At 42.4% G+C, this 25,633-nt stretch overlaps 1 protein-coding gene across 15 annotated transcripts in view; it reads left to right on the forward strand.

Moving 5' to 3' along the window:
• DOCK3 (dedicator of cytokinesis 3) overlaps positions 1–25,633 on the forward strand; it is a 585,953-nt gene that overhangs the window by 527,340 nt on the left and 32,980 nt on the right. For 13 of the 15 annotated variants that reach the window (XM_045492946.1, XM_045492954.1, XM_045492948.1 and 10 more), the window contains 6 exons: positions 1,683–1,831; positions 15,824–15,909; positions 18,510–18,536; positions 18,674–18,769; positions 23,364–23,424; positions 23,931–24,024. In XM_045492946.1, coding sequence (XP_045348902.1) covers positions 1,683–1,831; positions 15,824–15,909; positions 18,510–18,536; positions 18,674–18,769; positions 23,364–23,424; positions 23,931–24,024 — 513 coding nt within the window. The remainder of the gene's footprint in view (positions 1–1,682; positions 1,832–15,823; positions 15,910–18,509; positions 18,537–18,673; positions 18,770–23,363; positions 23,425–23,930; positions 24,025–25,633) is intronic. The other 2 variants (XM_045492949.1, XM_045492951.1) reach the window with 1 other exon arrangement.

The raw sequence follows: 25,633 nt of genomic DNA on the forward strand, positions 1-25,633 counted from the left end.
ACCCTTCCTAGCTCTTACTGTTTTCAACTGAGTTCATGCCTCTGAAGCCTTAGGAATCGTGGTCATAAAATCTTCCAGTCCTCCATTAGCCATCTCAGTCACTAACCCTGAAGCAGCAAACAAGGTGGGAGGCATTCCTGCCAGTGAAGATTAGGGCTTCCTTCTGTGAGTGGGGATACATTTCACCAAGCAGGCTTTCCAGTTCAGTACTCTTACACCCTGCATCCAGCATAGTCTGGGTATAGGTCTTAACCCTGAAGTTGACTCTGAAATTCCCAGGAACACAAGGTACTAATAAACTGTACCAAATACCAAGATTGGAATATGTAGAATCAGCCTCAGGGCTAATATTGGCCCCTTAGATAGGCTTTCACAATAGAAGAAAGCAAAAAAGATGCCAAATTTGCCTGATAAAGCTATTCTTGCCTCTATCTTGTGTGTGTGTGTGTGTGTGTGTGTGTGCACGCGCGCGTGTGTGCGTGCGCGCGTGTGTGTGTGTGTGTGTGTGTGCACGCGCGCGTGTGTGCGTGCGTGTGTGTGTGTGTGTGTGTGTGTGTGTGTGTGTGTTTGCGTGTAAATGGCATTTTCTGGTCCTCAAGAACGGATTTTACTTGGCTATAGCAATCATTACACTGGTCCACAGTTTGTCTCCTTTATAGACTCTGAAGGACTGAAAGTAAAGCTCTGGAAAATGGTTCACTCTGTTCCACCACTGCAAGAAAGAGAAAAGTTCTGTCCCACAGTCCTCAGGACTGGCCCTGGCTTCTGAGAACATGCCCCAGATTGCAGGCCAGTCGAAGTCTGCATCACCCACTTCCCATGGAAAGAATGTTGGGGGATGAGCTGGTCTAGTCTGTGTAGATGCAGTGCTACCATCAGAGTGCAATGTGAAGACAAGGGACAGACATGGGGAGGAGCACAGACAGAGTCCCTGAGCCATTCTGTCCAAGTAGGGCTGTGCAGGAGGCTCCTGCTAACTCAGGAGGAAGCCTTTTGGGCAGACATGAGCACAGACTTTGAAGAGGCCCATGAACTTCAGGCCTCTGGTGGCTGGACCAGGGACTATGAAAATCTCATCACTTATTTATTTTTATTTTTTATATTAAATGTAATTTATTGTAAAGTTGGTTTCCATGCAACACTCAGTGCTCATCCCAACAGGTGCCCTCCTCAATGCCTATCACCCACTTTCCCCTCTCACCCACCCCCGATCAACCCGCAGTTTGTTCTCAGTATTTAAGAATCTCTTAAATGCCTTTGGGCTAGAGGTAGAGACCCCAGGGATAGTGCATTGTGTTTAAGCAGAAATGGATAAATATTCCTTGCTAAATAAATGCTGAACAATATGAAACTGTCATAGGTTACTCAGAAATCCTATTCTGTCTAAAGTAGTGAACTCTGTTCCTTGACCTTGGAATGATTTTCGGGTAGTTTCCCCATAAATTCTTTGGAAAGGCAATTTATGCCTGTTGAACATTTGTTTTAGCTGGGATGGGCCAGTTTTATCTATGAATTCTAAAAAGCCAAGGACAAGAGTATCTCAGAGAGCCATAAGGGAGAGCTTGCTTTCCTCTCAATGTTTCCAGGGCAGATGAAAGTATCTGCTATGGCCACACTTGGGAAGCTTCTATAGAAGGAGCAAAGAAAGCATAAACTAATATGTATTGGGTTTTGTTGTTCAGGTGAACATAAGATCCACTTTATTCCGGGAATGATTGGTCCTTTTCTGGGTGTGACACTGGTCCCACAGCCAGAAGTACGGAACATCATGATTCCCATCTTTCATGACATGATGGACTGGGAGCAGAGGAAAAATGGCAACTTTAAACAGGTAAGATGACACCTTCTCTCCTCTGGATGGACCCCTTCTGCCCAGGCAGGTGATCCAGATGGCCAGACTATGGTTCTAGTGGGAATGGCTACAGCCCATCTTGGCTTGCCCATCTTGAATCCTGTTCAAAGGTTTTCCCTTAATTGCTGACCAGAATTGATTTGTGGATTTTCTTCACGAAGCTAGAGGTCAGAAAAGAATAATAGGAAAGGAATGAACATGATATAAAGAAATTTTCTGTTCAAGGAGAGAGTGACTGAGACTGTGATCAAGTTTCATTCAGGAGAGGCCCTGGGAGCATAGTACCCTTCCTCTCTGGTGCATGGTCCAGGCATTTCTAGGGCTAGAGCCAAGATCAGATGACGTCTCATGGCTCATAGCCCAGAATTTCATAGACTCCTGCACAGAGGGGTGGATCCAGAAGGTATAAGCCCTTAGCTTCTGACTAAGTCACTTCAGACTGTTCCTCTGTGCATACCTTCTGCCACCTCTAAGGCAGAGGAGATGGCCCCTGCCTTTTTATGTGTAGCTCCAAGGAATAGGACTAGGACCAATAGTGGTCAGTGAAGCTGATTTTAGCTAATAAAAGAAGTAACTTGCTAGCAACAGGAACTGTCCAGTGTAAGCTAGCCTGCTTTGGGAGATGGGGAGTTCTTTGCTGATGATTCTCAAGCAGAAGCTCCCAGGAGACCTCTAGAAGAAATTTATGTATTGGATTGGAGACTGTACCAGTTTCCCAGTAAGCTCCCTCCTAACCCTGTGACTCTGAGATAACCAGTGGTCTTGTAGTGAGTAGTTGTAACAGTGAGGAACAGACCAGACAGACAATAATTTTTAAATTCTTATTTGTTTGTTTAAGTTTACAAAGAGCAAAATTCATTCTTTGTGATTTAAAGTTCTGTAAATTTTGATAAACACATAGTCATGTAACCACCACCACAATCAAGATTTTTGAAATTCCTAAGAATTCCATCATGCTACCATTTTGTAGTCAAACCTTCCCCCTACCTTTAACCTATGACAGTCTGTTCTCCATCACTGTAGGTGTGCCTTTTCCAGAATGTCATTTGAATGAAATAATGTAGAATGTAGCCTTTTGAGTCTGACTTCTTTCACTCAGCATAATGCCATCCAGAGGTTCATCCATGTTGTTGCACTTACCAATTTTTCTGTTGCTGAGTGGTATTCCATTGCAGTTATTCACTATTTGAAAGACATTTGCACTATTTCCACTTTTTGTTGGTTATGAATAAAGCTATTAAAAAATATTTCTTTACAGGTTTTTGTATGAATATAAACTTTCATTTTTCTTAGGTAAATTTCTAGGAATAGGATTGTTGGCTATTGTAAATGTATGTTTAACTTTGTAAGATGCTATCAAATTTTATTCCCAAATGGCTATGCCATTTTTTCTTTTTTTTTAATATAATTTATTGTCAAATTGGCTTACATACAACACCCAGTGCTCATCCCAACAGGTGCCCTCCTTCCTGCCCATCACCCACTTTCCCCTCCTCCACTGCCCATCTACCCTCAGTTTGTTCTCAGTCCTTAAGAGTCTCTTATGGTTTGCCTCCCTCCCTCTCTGTAACTTTTTTTTTCCCCTTCCCTTCGCCCATGGTCTTCTGTTAAGTTTCTCGGGATCCACATATGAGTGAATACATATATCTGTCTTTCTCTGATGGACTTATTTCACTTAGCATAATACCTTCCAGTTCCATCCACATTGCTGCAAATTTGAAATTCCAGCAGCATTGTATGAGAGTTTTAGTTGATCCATATGCTCATCAGAATTTGATATCATCTCTTTGTGTGTGTTTCTTAGCCATTCTAATAGATACATAGTTGTATATCTTGGTGGTTTTAATTTCCATTTCTTTAATGATTAATGATGTTGAGCATCTTTTAATGTGTTTCTGTCTTTATATCTTCTTTGGTGAAATGGTTATCCAAAACTTGTATTCATTTTAATTGGGTTATTTGTTTTCCTGTTGTTGAGTTTGAGGGTTCTTTATGTATTCTAGATGTAAGTCTTTTGTTGAATATATGATTTACAAATATTTCCTCCCAGTCTTTAGCTTGGCTTCCCACTTACAATAGTGTCTTTCACAGAATGAAAATTTTTAATTCTTATGCAATCCATTTTATCAATGGTTTTCTTCTATAGATCATGCTTTTGAGATCATATCTGAGAAATCTTTGCCCAGGACCATGAAATTTTTTCTCCTGTGTTTCTTCTAGAGGTTTTATAATTTTATATTTAGATCTGTTACCTATTTTGAGGTAGCCTTTGTGTAAGATGTGAAGTATGGGTCAAGACTTTTTTTTCCTTTTCACACATGGAGGTCCAACACCTTTGTTAAGAGAAAAACTATTCTTTGTCAAAAATCAGTTCACTGTATGTGTACAGTTCTCTCCATATGTACATAGTATACAGCTCTCCAGTCTTTCCATTGATCTATGTCTTACCTTGCACCATTCCCACACAGTCTTGATTATGGTAGCTTCATAGTTAGTCTTAAAATCAAGCGGTGTGAATCCTCCAAATTTTTTTTTCAGTATTGTCTTAGCTATTCCAGTTCCTTTTCTTGTAAGTCTCAGAATTAGCATGTCAATATCTGCAGAAATTACTGCTGAGATTTTGGTTGAGATTGCATTATAATCTGTAGATCAAATTGGAAAGAATTGATATCTTAGTAATACTTAATCATACTTCTAGTCCATTAAGGCAATATATCTCTCCATTTTTTAGGTATTCTTTTATTTTTTCATTAATGTTTTATAGTTTCAGCACACAGATTTGTACATGTTGTTAGATTTATATGTTAAGTATTTCCTGGTTTTTGGTGCTATTATAAATTATTCTGATTTTTAAATTTTACTTTTCTTGCTAGTACATAGAAATATAGTTGTTTTGTATATTAATATTATATCCTGCACCCTTGCTAAACTTACTTATTAGCTGTAGAAGGTTTTGGAGATTCCTTGGGATTTTCTATTTAGTTAATCCTATCACTTTCATTTTTTTATGAAATTTATTGTCAAATTGGTTTCCATACAATACCCAGTGCTCTAATCCTATCACTTTCAAACAGAGACAGTTTTATTTCTTCCTTTCTAATCTGTATGCCCCCCCCCCTTTTTTTTTTTTCTTATACCTCATTGCACTGGCTAGGACCTCTGGTCTGGTGTTAAATAAGAGTGATGAGAGTGGACATCCTTGCTTTGTTCTTAATCTTCAGGGAAAGTATTTGGTGTTTCACAATTAAGTATGATGCTAGCTAGTTGTAGGTTTTTTACAAATGTTCTTTATCATGGGTAAATAGTATTTAACATAAGAATCCATTTTTGGAGTGTGCAACTCTAATGCCTTCATTTCTTCAGAAAATAATAACTTCAAACAGAAAAGAACTTAATTTTCTTTTTTTTTCACAACCTTCTAAATTATGCAAAATGCACAACTGCCTGATGAGAGAACCTAGCTATGGAGAAGCAGATGACATTGCAGAACTGCACCATGGGTCACTGAGTTTGTTAAAAGAGGGTCTAGGCTGTATTCCACCATTACGACTAGTGAATAAAGAAGGATAACCTTGTGGAAGACTAAGTTGGAACTCATTTCTCACACTTTAAGACTCAGCTGTTAAGCTGTGTTCTTTCCCTCATTAAGGCTATCGTGGGGTTCCTGGACAGCTCAGTCAGTTAAGTATCTGACTCTTGATTTCAGCTCAGGTGATGATCTCACAGTTTGTGGAATTGAACCCCGTGTTGGGCTTCACGCTGGCAGCACAGAACCTGGAATTCTCTCTCACCCTCTCTCTGCCCCTCCCCCGCTTGCACATGTGCACTCACTCTCTCTCTCTCTCTCTCAAAATAAATAAACTTAAAAAAAAGACTATCATGAAAAATTGATATCAAGCAAGCCATGTAAACCTTGTTGACTCTGGTAAGCAAAATCTTGCTGCTGCTTCCGTTTGCCACCAAATATTTTTAAAAAGTGGTCTACTTGTGGCTTTCCAGTTTTCCAAGCACCATTTGTTAAAGAGACTGTCTTTTTTCCATTGGATATGCATAGGGGCATTTGTACCCCAATGTTTATAGCAGCACTTTCAACAATAGCCAAATTATGGAAAGAGCCTAAATGTCCATCAACTGATGAACGGATAAAGAAATTGTAGTTTATATACACAATGGAATACTACGTGGCAATGAGAAAGAATGAAATATGGCCTTTTGTAGCAATGTGGATGGAACTGGGGAGTGTTATGCTAAGTGAAATAAGTCATACAGAGAAAGACAGACACCATATGTTTTCACTCCTATGTGGATCCTGAGAAACTTAACAGAAGACCATGGGGGAGGGGAAGAAAAAAGAAAAAAAAAAGGGTTAGAGAGGAAGGGAGCCAAAACATAAGAGACTGTTAAAAACAAGAAACTGAGGGTTGATGGGGGGTGGGAGTGAGGAGAAGGTGGGTGAGGGGTGCTGAGGAGGGCACCTGTTGGGATGAGCACTGGGTGTTGTATGGAAACCAATTTGACAATAAAGTTCATATTTAAAAAAAAAAAGTGGTCTACTCTTTTCATCCCCACATTTCCATTTCCCACCTTCCTATCCATCCAGTCTAATATGTATTGTATACCTACTTCTGTTGAAGTTGCTCTCTGCAAGAACACCCATAACCTTTGGGACACCTGGGTGGCTCGGTCAGTTAAGTGTTCCATTCTTGATTTCGGCTCAGGTCATTACTTCACAGTTCGTGAATTCGAGCCCCATGTCGGACTCTGCACTGACAGTGTGGAGCCTGCTTGGGATTCTCTCTCTCTCCCTCTCTCTCTTCCCCTCCCCTGCTCTCTCTCAATCTCAAAATAAGTAAATAAACATTTTTTTAAATGTTAAGAAAAAAATACCACCCATAACCAAATTACCAAAATTTTTGTCTTGATTACAGTTGTGCTTTCCACAGCTTTGGCTCTGTTAACTATTCCCCTACTTCTTCCCACCTACTAAAAATATTTCTTCTAATTATAAAAACAATAGGTATTTAATGTAGAAAAATTAAAATGCAAATAAGATATAATGAAAAAATTTAATCCATAATCCTACTATTTTAGTAACTTGTGAGGGAGACAGAGTATGTCTTTTTAGACTGTTTTTTCCCCATACATAGAGGTTTTTAAGTTAAAAAATGGAATCATTGTGTATATTGGGGTTCAGGGGCCATTGTGTGTATTGACTTTTAATCTCTCCTTTTTAGTAACATGTTTTCATCACCATCTCTTCATGTCAGTTCATGCTCCTCTGTCCTGCCCTTAGTTTAGAGGCTACACAGTAGTCCATTGCATGGCCTACACCACAATGTATTTAGTCAGCTCCTAGTTTTAGAAACGTAAGTTCATTCCAAATTGTTGTTGTTAATATTGCAAAACACATATCCATTCCTAATTATTCTCTGAGATAAACTTCTCAACTGTAATTCCTGGGTCAAAGAGCCTTCCTTAATTAGGTTCTTTTTTTTTTTTAAATGAAATTTATTGTCAAATTGGTTTCCATACAATACCCAGTGCTCATCCCAACAGGTGCCCTCCTCAATACCCATCACCCACCCTCCCCTCCCTCCCACCCCCCATAAACCCTCAGTTTGTTCTCAGTTTTTAAGAGTCTCTAATGCTTTGGCTCTCTCCCACTCTAACCTCTTTTTTTTTTTCCTTCCCCTCCCCCATGGGTTTCTGTTAAGTTTCTCAGGATCTACATAAGAGTGAAAACATATGGTATCTGTCTTTCTCTGTATGGCTTATTTCACTTAGCATCACACTCTCCAGTGCCATCCACGTTGCTACAAAGGGCCATATTTCATTCTTTCTCATTGCCATGTAGTACTCCATTGTGTATATAAACCACAATTTCTTTATCCATTCATCAGTTGATGGACATTTAGGCTCTTTCCATAATTTGGCTATTGTTGAGAGTGCTGCTATAAACATTGGGGTCCAAGTGCCCCTATGCATCAGTACTCCTGTATCCCTTGGGTAAATTCCTAGCAGTGCTATCGCTGGGTCATAGGGTAGGTCTATTTTTAATTTTCTGAGGAACCTCCACACTGTTTTCCAGAGTGGCTGTACCAGTTTGCATTCCCACCAACAGTGCAAGAGGGTTCCCATTTCTCCACATCCTCTCCAGCATCTATAGTCTCCTGATTTGTTCATTTTGGCCACTCTGACTGGCGTGAGGGGATATCTGAGTGTGGTTTTGATTTGTATTTCCCTGATGAGGAGAGACGTTGAGCATCTTTTCATGTGCCTGTTGGCCATCCAGATGTCTTCTTTAGAGAAGTGTCTATTCATGTTTTCTGCCCACTTCTTCACTGGGTTATTTGTTTTTCGGGTGTGGAGTTTGGTGAGCTCTTTATAGATTTTGGATACTAGCCCTTTGTCCGATATGTCATTTGCAAATATCTTTTCCCATTCCGTTGGTTGTCTTTTAATTTTGTTGGTTGTTTCCTTTGCTGTGCAGAAGCTTTTTATCTTCATAAGGTCCCAGTAGTTCATTTTTGCTTTTAATTTCCTTGCCTTTGGGGATGTGTCGAGTAAGAGATTGCTACGGCTGAGGTCAGAGAGGTCTTTTCCTGCTTTCTCCTCTAGGGTTTTGATGGTTTCCTGTCTCACATTCAGGTCCTTTATCCATTTTGAGTTTATTTTTGTGAATGGTGTGAGAAAGTGGTCTAGTTTCAATCTTCTGCATGTTGCTGTCCAGTTCTCCCAGCACCATTTGTTAAAGAGACTGTCTTTTTTCCATTGGATATTCTTTCCTGCTTTGTCAAAGATTAGTTGGCCATACGTTTGTGGGTCTGGTTCTGGGGTTTCTATTCTATTCCATTGGTCTATGTGTCTGTTTTTGTGCCAATACCATGCTGTCTTGATGATTACAGCTTTGTAGTAGAGGCTAAAGTCTGGGATTGTGATGCCTCCTGCTTTGGTCTTCTTCTTCAAAATTACTTTGGCTATTCAGGGCCTTTTGTGGTTCCATATTAATTTTAGGATTGCTTGTTCTAGTTTCGAGAAGAATGCTGGTGCAATTTTGATTGGGATTGCATTGAATGTGTAGATAGCTTTGGGTAGTATTGACATTTTGACAATATTTATTCTTCCAATCCATGAGCACGGAATGTTTTTCCATTTCTTTATATCTTCTTCCATTTCCTTCATAAGCTTTCTATAGTTTCCAGCAGACAGATCTTTTACATCTTTGGTTAGGTTTATTCCTAGGTATTTTATGCTTCTTGGTGCAATTGTGAATGGGATCAGTTTCTTTATTTGTCTTTCTGTTGCTTCATTATTAGTGTATAAGAATGCAACTGATTTCTGTACATTGATTTTGTATCCTGCGACTTTGCTGAACTCATGTATCAGTTCTAGCAGACTTCTGGTGGAGTCTATCGGGTTTTCCATGTATAATATCATTTCATCTGCAAAAAGTGAAAGCTTGACTTCATCTTTGCCATTTTTGATGCCTTTGATTTCCTTTTGTTGTCTAATTGCTGATGCTAGCACTTCCAACACTATGTTAAACAACAGCGGTGAGAGTGGACATCTCTGTCGTGTTCCTGATCTCAGGGAGAAAGCTCTCAGTTTTTCCCCATTGAGGGTGATATTAGCTGTGGGCTTTTCATAAATGGCTTTTATGATGTTTAAGTATGTTCCTTCTATCCTGAATTTCTTGAGGGTTTTTATTAAGAAAGGATGCTGATATTTGTCAAATGCTTTTTCTGCATCGATTGCCAGGATCATACGGTTCTTATCTTTTCTTTTATTAATGTGATGTATCACATTGATTGATTTGCGAATGTTGAACCAGCCCTGCAGCCCAGGAATGAATCCCACATGATCATGGTGTATAATTCTTTTTATATGCTGTTGAATTCAACTTGCTAGTATCTTATTGAGAGTTTTTGCATCCATACTCATCAGGGATATTGGCCTGCAGTTCTCTTTTTTTGCTGGGTCTCTGGTTTAGGAATCAAAGTAGTGCTGGCTTCATAGAATGAGTCTGGAAGTTTTCCTTCCCTTTCTATTTTTTGGAATAGCTTGAAAAGGATAGGTATTATCTCTGCTTTAAATGTCTGGTAGAAAGAATGAAATATGGCCCTTTGTAGCAACATGGATGGAACTGGAGAGTGTTATGCTAAGTGAAATGAGCCATACAGACAAAGACAGATACCATATGGTTTCACTCTTATGTGGATCCTGAGAAACTTAACAGAAACCCATGGGAGAGGGGAAGGAAAAAAAAAAAGAGGTTAGAGTGGAAGAGAGCCAAAGCATAAGGGACTCTTAAAAACAGAACAAACTGGGGCGCCTGGGTGGCGCAGTCGGTTGAGCGTCTGACTTCAGCCAGGTCACGATCTCGCGGTCTGTGAGTTCGAGCCCCGCGTCAGGCTCTGAGCTGATGGCTCAGAGCCTGGAGCCTGTTTCCGATTCTGTGTCTCCCTCTCTCTCTGCCCCTCCCCTGTTCATGCTCTGTCTCTCTCTGTCCCAAAAATAAATAAACGTTGAAAAAAAAATTAAAAAAAAAAAAAAAACACAGAACAAACTGAGGGTTGATGGGGGGTGGGAGGGAGGGGAGGGTGGGTGATGGGTATTGAGGAGGGCACCTTTTGGGATGAGCACTGGGTGTTGTATGGAAACCAATTTGACAATAAATTTCATATATTGAAAAAAAAATTAAAAATAAATGTCTGGTAGAATTCCCCAGGGAAGCCATCTGGTCCTGGACTCTTATTTGTTGGGAGATTTTTGATAACTTATTTCATTTCTTCACTGGTTATGGGTTTGTTCAAGTTTTCCATTTCTTCCTGTTTGAGTTTTGGAAGAGTGTGTGTGCTTAGGAATTTGTCCATTTCTTCCAGGTTGTCCAGTTTGTTGGCATGTAATTTTTCATAGTATTCCCTGATAATTGCTTGTATCTCTGAGGGATTGGTTGTAATAATTCCATTTTCATTCATGATTTTATCCTTTTGGGTCCTCTCCCTTTTCTTTTTGAGAAGCCTGGCTAGAGGTTTATCAATTTTGTTTATTTTTTCAAAAAAACCAACTCTTGGTTTCGTTGATCTGCTCTACAGTTTTTTTAGTTCTATATTATTTCTGCTCTGACCTTTATTATTTCTCTTCTTCTGCTGGGTTTGTGCTGTTCTGCTTCTATTTCCTTTAGGGGTGCTGTTAGATTTTGTATTTGGGATTTTTCTTGTTTCTTGAGATAGGCCTGGATTGCAATGTATTTTCCTCTCAGGACTGCCTTTGCTGCATCCCAAAGCATTTGGATTGTTGTATTTTCATTTTCATTTGTTTCCATATATTTTTAAATTTCTTCTCTAATTGCCTGGCTGACCCATTCATTCTTTAGTAGGGTGTTCTTTAACCTCCATGCTTTTGGAGGTTTTCCAGACGTTTTCCTGTGGTTGATTTCAAGCTTCATAGCATTGTGGTCTGAAAGTATGCATGGTATGATCTCAATTCTTGTATACTTATGAAGGGCTGATTTGTGACCCAGTATGTGATCTATCTTGGAGAATGTTGCATGTGCACTGGAGAAGAAAGTATATTCTGTTGCTTTGGGATGCAGAGTTATAAATATATATGTCAAGTCCATCTGATCCAGTGTATCATTGTTTCTTTATTTGTTTCTTTATTGATCCTGTGTCTAGATGATCTATCCATTGTTGTAGGTGGAGTATTAAAGTCCCCTGCAGTTACCAGATTCTTATCAATAAGGTTGCTTATGTTTGGGATTGTTTTATATATTTGGGGGCTCCCATATTCGGCACATAGACATTTATAATTGTTAGCTCTTCCTGATGGATAGACCCTGTAATTATTATATAATGCCCTTCTTCATCTCTTGTTACAGCCTTTCATTTAAAGTCTAGTTTGTCTGATATAAGTATGGCTACTTCAGCTTTCCTTTGACTTCCAGTAGCGTGATAGATAGTTCTCCATCCCCTCACTTTCAATCTGAAGGTGTCCTCAGGTCTAAAATGAGTCTCTTGTAGACAGCAAATAGATGGGTCTTCTTTTTCTATCCATTCTGATAACCTGTGTCTTTTGGTTGGAGCATTTAGTCCATTTACATTCAGTGTTATTATAGAAAGATATGGGTTTAAAGTCATTGTGATATCTGTAGGTTTCATGCTTGTGGTGATGTCTCTGGTATTTTGTGGTCCTTGGAACATTTCATTCACAGAATCCCCCTTAGGATCTCTCATAAGGCTGGTTTAGTGGTGATGAAATCCTTCAGTGTTTGTTTGTTTGGGAAGACCTTTATTTCTCCTTCTATTCTAAATGACAGACTTGCTGTATAAAGGATTCTCGGCCACATATTTTTTCTATTTATCACATTGAAGATTTCCTGTCATTCCTTTCTGGCCTGCCAAGTTTCAGTAGATAGGTCTGTGACTAGTCTTATAGGTCTCCCTTTATAATTTAGAGCTTAATTACGTTCTTACAACCCCACTTCTCACAACTCTGCTGTCCTTTGACGTCTCAGACTGTAGGCTACCCTTTCTGTGTGCCCCACACCAAGCACTGACCATGCTGGCCTGTGTTAGCTGTTGTCCCTGCCTCCTCTACCAGATGATGAGCTAGGTATTGAGCACCAGGGCTGTTTCTTGTGCATTTTTCCTTAAAACCCTACATAGTCCCTGAGACATGTTAGATTCATGGAGATGAAAATCAAAGTTAACATTTATTGAGCACTTCTAAGAGCTAGAGCACAGGGACACCAAAGAAGACTGTTAACCACCATTACTGCTTCACAAACAAGGAAATGTAGGCTTAGAGAAGTAAATATCTTGCCCTGAAGTAGGCAGCTGGTTGTCACAGGACAAATATTTGTTGAATGTATAATAAGATGTCACTTGTCACTTCAGGAATATTGATTCCATAGAATAAAAGTAATTCTGAAAACACAAAATTGTCAATATTACCAACTATGACATGATATATATATATTTTTTTTAATGTTTATTTTTGAGAGAGAGAGAAACAGTGTGAGTGGGGAAGGGGCAGAGAGAGAGAGACACAGAATCCAAAGCAGGCTCCAGGCTCCGAGCTGTCAGCTCAGAGCCTGACATAGGGCTCAAACATATGAACCTTGAGATCATGACCTGAGCCAAAGTTGGACACTTAACTTTCTGAGCCACCCAGGTACCCCATGACACGATATATTTGAAGAACTTAGCATTTTATTTGACTTAAAGACACTGGTTTTGCATACATTGATCTACAGCATTACCTGTTTTGGATTTCTCAGTTTCTCCTAATAACTTCTCCCTTTATCAGCACTATAGAGGGTGATGAAGTAATATCCCCATATCTTCCCATCACCAACTCCTCTGCCTAATACAGAAGTTCTAACACTTGAATAGGCATCACAACTGGGAGGGCTTATTGAAACAGATTGCTTCTCCTTTTCCCAAGTTTCTGATCCACTGGGAGCCTGAGAATCTTCATTTCTAATGATATCTAATGACTGATACTGCTAGCCCAGGGGCCCATTTTGAGAATTCAAGGGAACTACTGCACCCATGTTTACACAGCCATACCCCCTGCTGCTCCAGGTCCCTTTCCCCTATTTGCCATGTCCTGGAAAACACAATCTACCTATACCTGCATGTTTGAAGAGAGATCCCTTGTTATAAACAGACCCTTCTTCCCCTGGGAGGCTTGTGGGCCACTGATTGACCCAGTAAGAAGAGACAAGATTTGAACTGAGAATAAGATCCCTTGGCCTCTGGTCCTGGCTCTATATGACTTTACATGACCCAGGCAAGTCCCTGCTGAAGTCTCTTCTCCACACAGAGAAAGACATGGCATCAATCCCTAAGGACCCCTGGTCTCATATTTTCTTTCTCTGAAATGCATATTCAAGCAGCTGACTCATCAGGCCATACATGAATGTGTGACAGTCTCTGCAGAGCAGACCACTATAAACAGAGCCACATTTATTCATCCATTCTCATTTCCTGCTGAAGGGGTTCAGAAACCATAATTGCCTTCAATGAATTTTCTAATTCAATTATTTTTTTATAACTTCATTGCTTTAGGACTCTTTGGCCCTATATGAAGTGAGAAAATGCTTCTGTTATACCTCATTATTAAAAGCAGCCATGCCTCTTTGTTTATATGAAGTATTTATATAAATAATACCAAAATACCACATTTATTTTTTTAATATGATTTATTGTCAAACTAGCTAACATACAGTGTTCTCTTGGATTCGGGAGTAGATTTCCATGATTCATCACTTACATACAACACCCAGTGCTCATCCCAAGTGCCCTCCTCAATGCCCATCACTCATTTCCCCTACCCCCATCAACTCCTCAGTTTGTTCTCTGTATTTAAGAGTCTCTTATGGTCTGCCTCCCTCCCTCTCTGTTTGTAACTATTTTTTTTTCCTTCCCCTCCTCCATGGTCTTCAGTTAAGTTTCTCAGATTCCACATATGAGTGAAAACATATCTGTCTTTCTCTGACTGAGTTTCTCTTATTTCACTTAGCATAATACCCTCCAGTTCCATCCTCGTTGTTGCAAATGGCAAGATTTCATTCTTTTTCATCACTTAGTAGTATTCCATTGTATATATAAACCACATTTTCTTTATCCATTCATCAGTTGATGGACATTTGGACTCTTTCCATAATTTGGCTATTGTTGATACCACTGCTATGAATATTAAGGTGCATGTACCCCTATGAATCAGCACGCTGTTTCCTTTGGATAAATTCCCAGTAGTGTTCTTGCTGGGTCATAGTGTAATTCTGTTTTCAATTTTTTGAGGAACCTCCACACTGTTTTCCAGAGTGGCTGCACCAGTTTGCATTCCCACCAACAGTGCAAGAGGGTTCCCCTTTTTCCACATCCTCATCAACATCTGTTGTTTCCTGAGTTGTTAATTTTAGCCACTCTTGAGTGGTGTGAGGTGCCACAATACTACATTAAAAATGTTTAATTTTTTTTATTTTTAATGTTTATTAATTGTGAGAAAGACAGACAGTGGGAGCAGAGTAGGGACAGAGAGAAGGAGACACAGAATCCAAAGCAGGCTCCAGGCTCTGAGCTGTCAGCAGAGCCTGATGCAGGGCTCAAACTCACGAGCAGTGGGATCATGACCTGAGCCGACGTCAGACACTCAACCGAGCCACCCAGGCGCTCCCAGTACCACATTTTAAAGGCTAATGAGGGGTTTAAAAGACTTTTATCTCACATCACTTATGACTAATTTCTCACCTCAGAGTAAATCCAGTGAGGCTTATTGGAAGTGGCTGAGCACTGCTGAACACCTTGCAGATCAGTTGGGTAGGAAAAAGTACAGTATTGCTCCTCACGGTTTAAGAATTCAGTAACAAATGCAGGTGCCCCAGTGATGAGGCAGTGGCGAGGCAGCAGCCCCAAGGGCTCTAGGTCCTATGGGGACAAACAGTGGAGCTTTTTATCCTGAAGTAGAATCTCTGAAGGAAACACTCATACCTTGCTCAACTCAGAATCATGTCAGCCATTCGAGTAAGGGCTAGCCCTGCTGCAAGCTTCCTTTGTGACTGGCTGACTAGAGGGTAAAGTTCTAACCAAATGTATTTTACTCACACAAATTCTTTTGAGTGTACGTTTTTTTAAGAAAGAGAAACACTTGACAAAGACCTCTTTTGTATCCAAAATACTTTTCTTTACATGGAATCCTTGCCTTTTGACCCTAGACTGGGAAAAGAGTATCTGAGGTGTGTAAGTTCCAACTTTAAACCACTGGAGTGGGGAGCCTTCCTAATCAAGGGGGCAGAGTGGTTTCTTGGTGCTGTGGATGAGGTCCTGCCTTCCCTCAGATTTATTTGGTACAAGGACAAAATCAGGAAGCAGTTCCCAGCCATTCTCACCTGTGGTAGGAGCTAGATTTCCCAATCTTCCTCTGAGGTCAGCTTGGGTTCATGAAGTCTCTGCTTCCCTCTAGGTGGAGGCTGAGCTGATTGACAAGCTGGACAGCATGGTGTCAGAAGGGAAAGGCGACGAGAGTTACAGAGAGCTCTTCGGCCTGCTGTAAGCTGCTTTAGCCCCAAGCACCCCATACTGGGGGAGGGGGTGAAATGGGCTGATGAGGGGTAGGGGTGCAACCCACGCTGGCTGGGCTTCAGAGGGTGAGTATCAGGAGTGACCTAGATTGTTCCTAGTCAATAGGACGGTGGCATTATGGCAGCAAGCTCTCAGGGATTGCCATAGTTGACTAAAGAGGTAGAGACAGGTGGTAACTCTGAGCTCTTAGATTTGCTGATAGGAAAAGGGTCTTTATATGTCTTCATAGCATGCACTGTATCCAGTTGGGCACACAGCCCATGGGGACTCTCTGAGGGCTCAGTGCTGGCATTTCTGAGAGGTAAACAGTTAAATCCTTGCCTCATAAGATGGTACAATCAACTTTGAAAAAACACTACCATGGATCTTGTGACTTTAACAAGTTGTGCCCACTCTCCAGGACAGTTTCCCTGTTTGTGAAACAGGGTGTTTGTACTGAGTGATGTCAGGGATTTTCCCAGGTCCACATTCATAGCTCCTGTCTTTTTTTTTTAAACATTTATTTATTTTTGAGACACAGAGAGACAGAGCATGAACAGGGGAGGGTCAGAGAGAGGGAGACACAGAATCTGAAACAGGCTCCAAGCTCTGAGCTGTCAGCACAGAGCCCGATGCGGGGCTCAAACTCACGGACCACGAGATCAACCTGAGCCAAAGTCGGACACTTAACCGACTGAGCCACCCAGGCGCCCCTCATAGCTCCTGCCTTGAAATGTTGGAGGCCAAGAGTCTTTGCCACAGGGCTAAGTCCAAAGGAGGGACTCAGGAGAGCCATGATTCTCCCAGATAGATAGTGATGCTGGACATTTTATCTTCCAAAAAAACAAAATCTTTAGACTTTTATAGCTCTAGAGTCCCCTCCCATCTCACTCATTATTTCCAGCTTTTAATATTTTCTTTGTTTTCATGCCATTTTGAAGACAAGCCTATGACATATTTTTCCAATAATAATACTGTACATTTGCTTAGAACTTTACAGTGTACAAATGTGTTGACATTTCTTACTTAATCCTCACAACACACCTGTGAAGTGAGCAGGGCAGAAATTATCTTCATGAATAAAGGTGGTGAAACTGAGGTGAGGAAAGTGTTAGCATGCCCTCGGTTGAATGACCTGTGAAAAGCCACTCTGGGGGGAGGACTCAGATCTTCCAATTTCAAGAAGGGAGAATCTTTCTGCTATATCCTACCCACTTTGTTCCTTAATGAGTCACACAAAATGTGAATTTATTTGAAATTTAAATAATTATAATTTGTGTAAATGAATCTATACCTTAGTATTTTTCTTTTAGCTAAAGATGTTTCTAACTGTGGAAATAATGCAGAGAAATCTCTTCCTAAGTCACTAACAGATGATTTTACTACAAAGGAAAAAGCACACAAATAACTTGCACTTACTAATTACCTGACCAAATAGTGTTTCATAAACTCTTCTAAATCATGTTTGAGGACTGAAAACTTCCGAGAACCATAAAGCAGCATTTCCCAATTTGTGTTTTGGGGAAGTTGCTGGGGGAAAAAAGTAAGTGGTCAGTTCAGAAAAGATTCAATTAAACAAAATTGAGCAGACCTCTATTACAGGACTTAGCAAAGCCTTTAATAGGCAGAAAGATGTGAAATATCTCTGACAGGAGTGTGTAGTGACCAGCATTTCCCAGGCTTGTTTGCTCGCAGAACACCTTTCTTGGTCCTCCAGGACAGCAGAGCTCTGGAGAATAGTTTGGGAAATACTGACACAGTGGCTTCATCCACACAGCTCAGAGGCCAGAGCAATGGTGTGCCTTCTCTCTCTAGTAATATAAGTCACATGGGAAACCCTCACTTTCCCAGAAGCCTCAGCTCAGGCCATATACTCTGTGTGGGGAAGACTGTCGCCATCATGGCAGCATTAACAGCAGCCAGGTTGTGAGTGGGAGTGCCCAGTGCTGGGCTTTTAGCTGGGCCTGCCACTCCAGGTGACTTTCATGACTTTTAGGGAGTGAGGGACAGTGTAGAAAGGAATCAGGAATGAGACCTGGACCTGGGCTCATCACTAGAGCAAGCAGAGAGTCTAGGTCATCATCCCCTAGGAGAGATCTGTGGGAAGGCAGAGAAGCCAGAGGCTACCCTGAGGTGCCAGGAGCATGGGCTGGCAAATGAGAAAAGGACCTGGGCATTTAGCTCTTGGCTCTGGCAATTTTCACTTGGAAACATCCCCTGACAGTGGAGATGACCAGGTATAACTCCTAGTTTCACTCACTGCCCTTCATACTGGGCCCTCAAGACTAGTCGGAACCTTTTCCTCGGTTTACATGAAAAGTTGAGTTTGTATGTTTGCTGAGGATGCCTCTGAGTGGTGATGGAGATAGTTGGCCAACTGCAAAGCCAGATCCATCCTCAGTGGGCTCTTATTCAGCTGCTGTTTTAGAACAAACCTCACAGCATACACCTAAAGGGCTGGGGCTTTAAAACCCCTTCCTCAGTTCATTGGCATCCTTAGGAACTTATACAGGAAAATGGAAAATATGCTCATCTGTTCCTGCCAGTTCAGTAATCACCTTGTCTTTGCTTTCTGCTGCATGGAGTAGAACCCAGCTGTTTGGGCCCTACCCCAGGTAAGACTGTAGTGTGGTAAGTCTTCTGTCTCCAGATCCATCACAGGCTCCATGGGCTCTGGGACCTCACTTTTGTGCCCAAAGAAGGCTCATAAATTGTATACTGTGTTTGTTTCCCCCCACCCTCCAACTAATAGCCTACTGGAGAAGGTTGAACAGGAAACATGGCGTGAAACCGGCATTTCCTTTGTGACCTCAGTCACCCGCCTCATGGAACGCCTTCTTGACTACAGGTATCTTCTCAGGCACCTACCTATCTGACCTCTTGTCTGATCAGGATACTTGCCTCAGCAAGGACATCCTCTGACCTTAAAATTGAAACCATGTGGCCTTCAGGGGGAGGACTCTTCTGGTTTGGGTGCCATCATCAGTCATTGGGAATCTACTGATGGCCAAAGAGAGGGAAAGAGTCCTCTTCCAGGGGTAGGCCAGGGCTTCCTAGGATCCCCCCTGATATGTGAGCACATATATCCAGGAGGCATCCCAGGGACATGCAGGTTTCCAACCAGAAAGGTCACAGCTCAGAGCAATGCAGCAAACAACTGTAGGTCCTTTGTGCTGTGTTCCTGAGAGCCATATGACAGATGGGCGGGGAAATATCACCCGGTACAGAAGTGTGACACAGCAGGACTTCCAGTTGGTTTTTCCAGGCACTGGGGATCCTACTTTTCCATGCCTCCATTCTTTGCCTAAAGTGTTTTTTTCTGTCCCTTGGTCCTGACCATGAACAGATTAGAGGAAGCAGCCCGTGAGCTCAGAGATCTTTATGCTATGTTCAGTTTGAGAGTTCATGTAAAATTAGTTTTTTCATGAAATCTTGCTTTCTGTCATATCACGGCTTTTGAATTACTCCAGCTGGGGCAATGAAGCCACCATTGCAGGCTTCATTATTCTCTTAGCAGAGTTCATGTGGTGGCTAAGGGTACCTTTTAGGAGCCTAGAGGGAGGTGATAGGGAATGAGGAAGAATGACGGAGGAAATCCATCCCCAAGCAATAGTTGTCTCCTCTGTGCTACAAGACATGTAAACGCCAAGGGAGAGCACTTCCAACCCATGCATCAGGAAATGAGGGGGTTTAGGCCACTTCCAGTTGCTGCTGAATAGAAGGTACTCCTATGGCAAGACTTCTGCTTTGCAGAAGACTCAGGTGTCCAGTGTACTATCTGGACATGGAAGTGGAATTCCTGAGAAATGGGTTCCCATCTTAGGCATCCCCTCTTCCTGTAGCACAGTTGTGCTTGTGCAAGTTTCAGCCCATTTTTCCTGGACCTTAAAAGTTGACAAGTGGCCTTTTGGGGATGCCTTTTAGAACAGTGGACTCCTTTGTTCATGCCATATCCCCAGCCTTTTCTGTACCTGCTATCAGACAGGGAAGAGGGATGCACAAAACTCTATACCTCCCCCTCCCTAAAACATTTACTAAAGGTTAAGCTCTATTCACTGTGGCCTACCAGAAGGAGCCTAAATTAATTTCTTAGCCTATTTCTAGCTTCCTGTTTGATTTTTGTATCTGCCTTGTACAAACAACTCAAACTCATGGCCAAACCCAATTTCATTCTCTTCCATTTCTTGTCTCAATAATGGGTTCATTAAAAAACAAAGTTCATGCTCTTTCACATGGCAGCAAAGCCCCTTCATAAACTGGCCTTTGCCTACTCCTCCAGCCCTGTTCCTTGACAGTCCCAGCACCCATGTGCACATACTAACCTCCTAGTGTTGCTCCCTGTTAACACAAAAGGAAACACAACAATGTTTATCATGGCTCTTATCTGTTAAAAATACACTATGTGCTTTGTGCTTGACAAGCATTATCTCTAATCCCATAAGGAGCTGTGAAGGGTTATCCCTGTTTTTTAAAAATTTTTTTTTTCAACGTTTATTTATTTTTAGGACAGAGAGAGACAGAGCATGAACGGGGGAGGGGCAGAGAGAGAGGGAGACACAGAATCGGAAACAGGCTCCAGGCTCTGAGCCATCAGCCCAGAGCCCGACGCGGGGCTCAAACTCACGGACTGTGAGATCGTGACCTGGCTGAAGTCGGACGCTTAACCGACTGCGCCACCCAGGCGCCCCAAGTTATCCCTGTTTTTATTAGTGAAGAAACACCAGTGATAGGAAATGCCATTGCTGGGATTTGAACCCACATCTGACTCAAGAGCCATGCCCTGTTCTTTCATCCATGTTATCACCACTCACATCCCTTCTCTTCAGGCTTCTCTACATGCAATGTCCTCCCAAGAGTGGCCTTCCTACCAAACCCCATCAAGGAAGTTTTGCCAGATAAAAGCTTACCTGGATCTGTATACACTTCTTTCAAAGCATCAGTCACCTTGCATGATGATCATTTGTCACCTTTCTGACTCATTCAATTGAAGAGAGAAGCCTCTTGAGGACAGGGACCTTGTCCTTATCTCCCTCGTCCCCTGCATGGAGCCTTGATGGTCCTCTGACAAGTGTACAGTATATATTTACCAATTGGAAGACTGTGCAGGAACCAAAGTAGTCTCTTTTACCCCAGTGCAGTTTAGTGCAATAAGAACCTACTAAGAAAATAGTTGACAGATACATATACATTGATTAGGCAAATAATTAATAGGTTATACTCCAGAATGATCTGAACCTAGAGTGTGAGACTCTGTTTTAGACTAGCATGAACCTTAAGTACTCAGAGGAGTACCTCTTCAACTTTTGTGTGAATGATACTCTGTGTCAGATATAAAGATGCTCACTGGTGGCAACTGTATTTCTCAGATTAGGAAGCAGAGCCCCGTGGGGTAGGGGGAGTGGTTCTTAGTGCCCTGGAACATACAGGGACAGGGCTAGGGTTGCCAAGCCCTTGGGACTTTAAGTGGAACCTCCACCTGGAAGAGGAACTGGAGGTTTTGGAGCCTTCCTTTCTCAGGCCTCTCCAGTTGCACTAAGGGCTGTCTGGGCCCTGGTCTAGGTCACCACAAGCCCAGTGCTCACAACCGGTTGCTTCAGAAGCCTCTTTAGGAGGGTCTTCCCTGTTCGTCCTCCAAAAAGAACAGGGGAGACCAATGGCTGCACCCAAGTCAGAGGCTTTAAAAGGTGTCCTCTATGTTGAGTAGCCACACAGAAGTGATGCACAGCCACACAGAAGAGAAGAGGCAGCTGTTAGCAGTGCATGGGAGAGGTGGTCATAGAGCACAAAGGTGTAGGGAATGCCCCTGCCATCACAGGGTTGAGGACAATACTTTCCTGTTTAATTGACTTGGCAATGAAGTTCTAGTTATAGCCAAAAAGAAGGTGATGCCTGGTAAGTGTTTCAGATGCTTTCTAGAAAAAACAAAACAAACAAAAACAAAAAACAAAAAAAACACTAAATGCCAAAGTAGCTAGTTGAGACCTCACTACTCTCTATCGGCCAACTTATTGGAGAGACACATGCTTCCTGCCACTTACTATGTTGCTTGTAACTAACTAGTTGGCCATCTGGTCCACCTCTTAAAAAGTCACAGCACTTTCCTGTCCCTACTAGCACTAAAAGGTTCTGCAGTAGCCTGTTAAGGACCCCCATGTCTGACTACAGAGGAACCAAATGCCATATGGCAGTTAGGGAACCAAAAAAGGAGGACGACCTTGGTTTCAAATCCCACAGAGCTGCCACTTCTGATAGTAGCCCTCCATAGAAGGGAGGACACTTGGCTTTGCAGAATATCATGAGAGTTGTGTGGATTTTTCAGTATTCCTTTCTTTCAAAGAAGTTATCCTTTTGTGAGCTGGATTGCAGCTGGGAAGGCGGGGATAACTAACTTTGTCACATTATCACCCAGAGGTTCAGTGACTTGGACTAAGGCTCCTGACTCCCAACTGTGATGTTTCTCACTGGACCCCATGCCTGTTAGTAGAGCAAAGTCAAGATACTCTCTCCACCTGATCTTAGTGGTCCATAAACCCACTTATGCTGCCTTTCCCTAACACACAGCTACACAAGGAACTATATCTATATGCCAGAGCACTGTAGAGTGCCATAGAAGGAGACACAGCAAACAGATGGAACTCTGGCTGGCTGTGTGTAGAGGAGGCTTCTGGCGAGATTCACCATTCTGGTTCTCCTTCTCCTTTGTCTCCTTGTGCCAAGACTCTGCTACTTCCAGAGGAGCTTGGTTTTGACCAGTCCTCCTCTCTCCCTAGGGAAGGATCCATTCTCAGTGTTCCTGTTGTTCTGTGTCTCACAGACCAGCCTTGATCCCTCTTACACCCAACCCTGCTCTGATCAGCATGAATGTAACTCAGCCCTGGGTGAAGCTACCCCTAAATCAGAAAGAAACTTTAAACCTGCTGCTTCTACTTAGTACACAAGAAGGAAACCATAGGGAGAAAAGCCAGTAAGATGGTTAACATGGTGGCCATGCCACGGTTGCTGTAAACACAGGGTCTTGAAGCTAGGTCTCTGGAGTGGAGCATATTGGCTTCTGTTGAATGCTGTCCTACAAAATGAAACTTTCCCTGTAAGAAAAGTTCTGTGCCTCTCCTTCTGGGGACTTGAGGATTTGACATTTATCTTTACTGATACATTCTTCTGTGCTGAGGATATTGGTACTACCCTAATGTACCATCTGGGCTCTACACTCTGCCACCAGAATGAGGGGTTCAGTTGAACAGAGATCTCTGAACCCTAGGAGTGGGTCCAAACCTCAGAGGGAGCTCACTGTATAGCCCCCACCTGTGGAAGCATTTTCTGTTGGAGAGCATCTTAATTTAAGGTTTACTTATACTAATGCCTCTGTGACACTGCAGTTCTATGCATTGTTCCAGAGCCACCACTTCATGCCATGGGACATTCATCTGTGCTCTCCTTTCCAGGGACTGCATGAAAGGAGAGGAAACAGAGAATAAGAAGATTGGCTGCACTGTTAACCTGATGGTGAGAAGACATGGGCCCCTCCTCCTATCTGCCCAGCAGAATAGCTTCTGGCCTGCACTGTGACAGGCTTGGCCCTTCTACTGTGGCTGCAAGCCTAAGGACTTGAGTCAGGATATCAGCTCTGTCCCTAATATCTCAGAGACCTGCACCTCATCAGTCACATTTTCACTTGAGAAAAGAATGTTCTCCTTGGACAGAACTCTATCCTTGGCCTCTTAACAAGGTCCAGTCAACCATGAAATACCCTAATTCCCAGTCTGCCTTGGCACTCCTCCTCTTTCTCAATATTTGGATTCCCGCAGATCGGCCATTCGTTCCACCATACCTGGGGAGCAGTTGTGCCTTCTGGCTGATCCTTTCTCTTGCTGGTGCTGTCTGTGTCCATGGCCTGCCCTCCTCCTGTCCAGTACACCCAGGGCTTTGGCCAGCTGCCTGGAGCTCATGTATGGCCTCCACAGGTGGAAACCTCTCTCATCTTTTTGCGTATTTCCTTTTCTCTCTCATAGAACTTTTACAAATCTGAGATTAACAAAGAAGAGATGTATATCCGCTATATCCATAAGCTTTGTGACATGCATTTGCAGGCTGAAAACTACACAGGTGAGTAGAAGGGGGACCCAACCATGTCTCCCTGTGAGGACAGACTGGACAGGTGTGCACAGCTAGCAGAGAAAGGCTCTGAACTGGTGCCTGCCAGATCTTAGCGGAGTGTTGGGGCCTATGTTGCCCCCTCACTTCATTCGTTCCTTCAAATCCTTTGTCACATATGGCAGAAAGAAAGCAGGCATAAATTCCACTTGTGCCTTCATGCCATGTCCTCTGCTGTCTGAGGCTGTTCTGCTCTCTCCTTGCCGCCTGTCCATCCCCTCTGAGGCCTCAAGGGTAACCTCCAAATTCTCATGCACTAGGTTCAGAGCATCCTGAGCTCACTGTCCCTCTCTAAGAGCAGAGCCTTCTTGACCTTGAAAACCTTCACAGCCAGAGCTACATGAGGCCATAACACTGAAATATCTGCCTAACTTCTGAACTTGCTAGCAGAACTGCTTTGCAGTCTAGGCTCTTCCCTGCAAAATGCACAGCAGCCCCGCTTTGATTTTCCAATAGAAAGTATTGAGAGTGTTCATCTGGCTTTCTGACGGACCATATAGGTCCCCTTTCTACAATTTATTACTAAGGCCCTTTCTAATAGAACAAATTTAAAAGCATTTCAGCCTGCCTGTCACACTGTTTACTGAGTACCACTCAGTCAAGAGGGTATGTGCATGCATGTGTCTCCCGCCTGATCACCTGGTGCCATAGCTTCCCCAAAATAGCCACCTTCTTCACTGTGGTGACTAGCCACTACATCCTAGCTCTTGAGCCATAGGACTTGAATTTGTGTGACAAACCATGAAATTCAAGCTATTCTTATCCACAAACATTACTAGAATTAGATGGGTTTGTAGAAACACAGAACCCTCCTTCCTTATTTCTAGATGTAAGGGATTGTTTGGCATAGATGCCACCTTTTCTGACCACATAAGTTAACAAGAATTAAATCTGAAATGACTGGACTGAATCTGCCGTTCTCTCTGTCTACTTCCACCCATGATTGCAGCAAGCCTCTGAGAAGACAATAGACTTTGATAAATTCCATATAATATAGAGGCATTTACTAAATTCCTAGAGGTCTGGGCCATGACTGAGAGGTGGGGTCAGGGATTTGGACAGAGAGAGAGGGTGCTAAGCCTTGTCTCTGGCGGCCTCAGGAATAACATCTGAAAAGGATATGATCAGAAAAGAAAAAAATTTCACCTGGTTTCCTAAATTCCAAAGGGAGCCCTTGAGTGCCTCAGGAGCTTGTTCCCCAGAAATAAAAGACTTCCCATCTGGATCCAGTAAGGAGGCATGTGCATCCCTGGGCAGGAAGGTCCAGTGACCAGAGCACAGGCAGAGAGGTAAGGATGAGGAAGAGCCTGGGGAGTGGCTGCAGGCAGGTGTGTTTGGCTAAAACTGGAAGTGGGTCACGGAATAGTTAGAAATGAGATTCTTCACAGTTATTGGTAGCGGACTTGAGTAGGGCCTTGAAGGCCAGACAGAAGCTAGAGCTAATTACCTTGCCACTAGGAGATGCCCACCAAAAATGACCAAATAGAACAGGAAAGAGCAGACTGTATAATGAGGACCCTGATCAGTGGCTGTAATTAAGTGTGACTCATGCCTTAGAATT

This window comes from Leopardus geoffroyi, chromosome A2, assembly GCF_018350155.1.
Source record: "Leopardus geoffroyi isolate Oge1 chromosome A2, O.geoffroyi_Oge1_pat1.0, whole genome shotgun sequence".
NCBI classification, from domain to species: Eukaryota; Metazoa; Chordata; class Mammalia; order Carnivora; family Felidae; genus Leopardus; species Leopardus geoffroyi.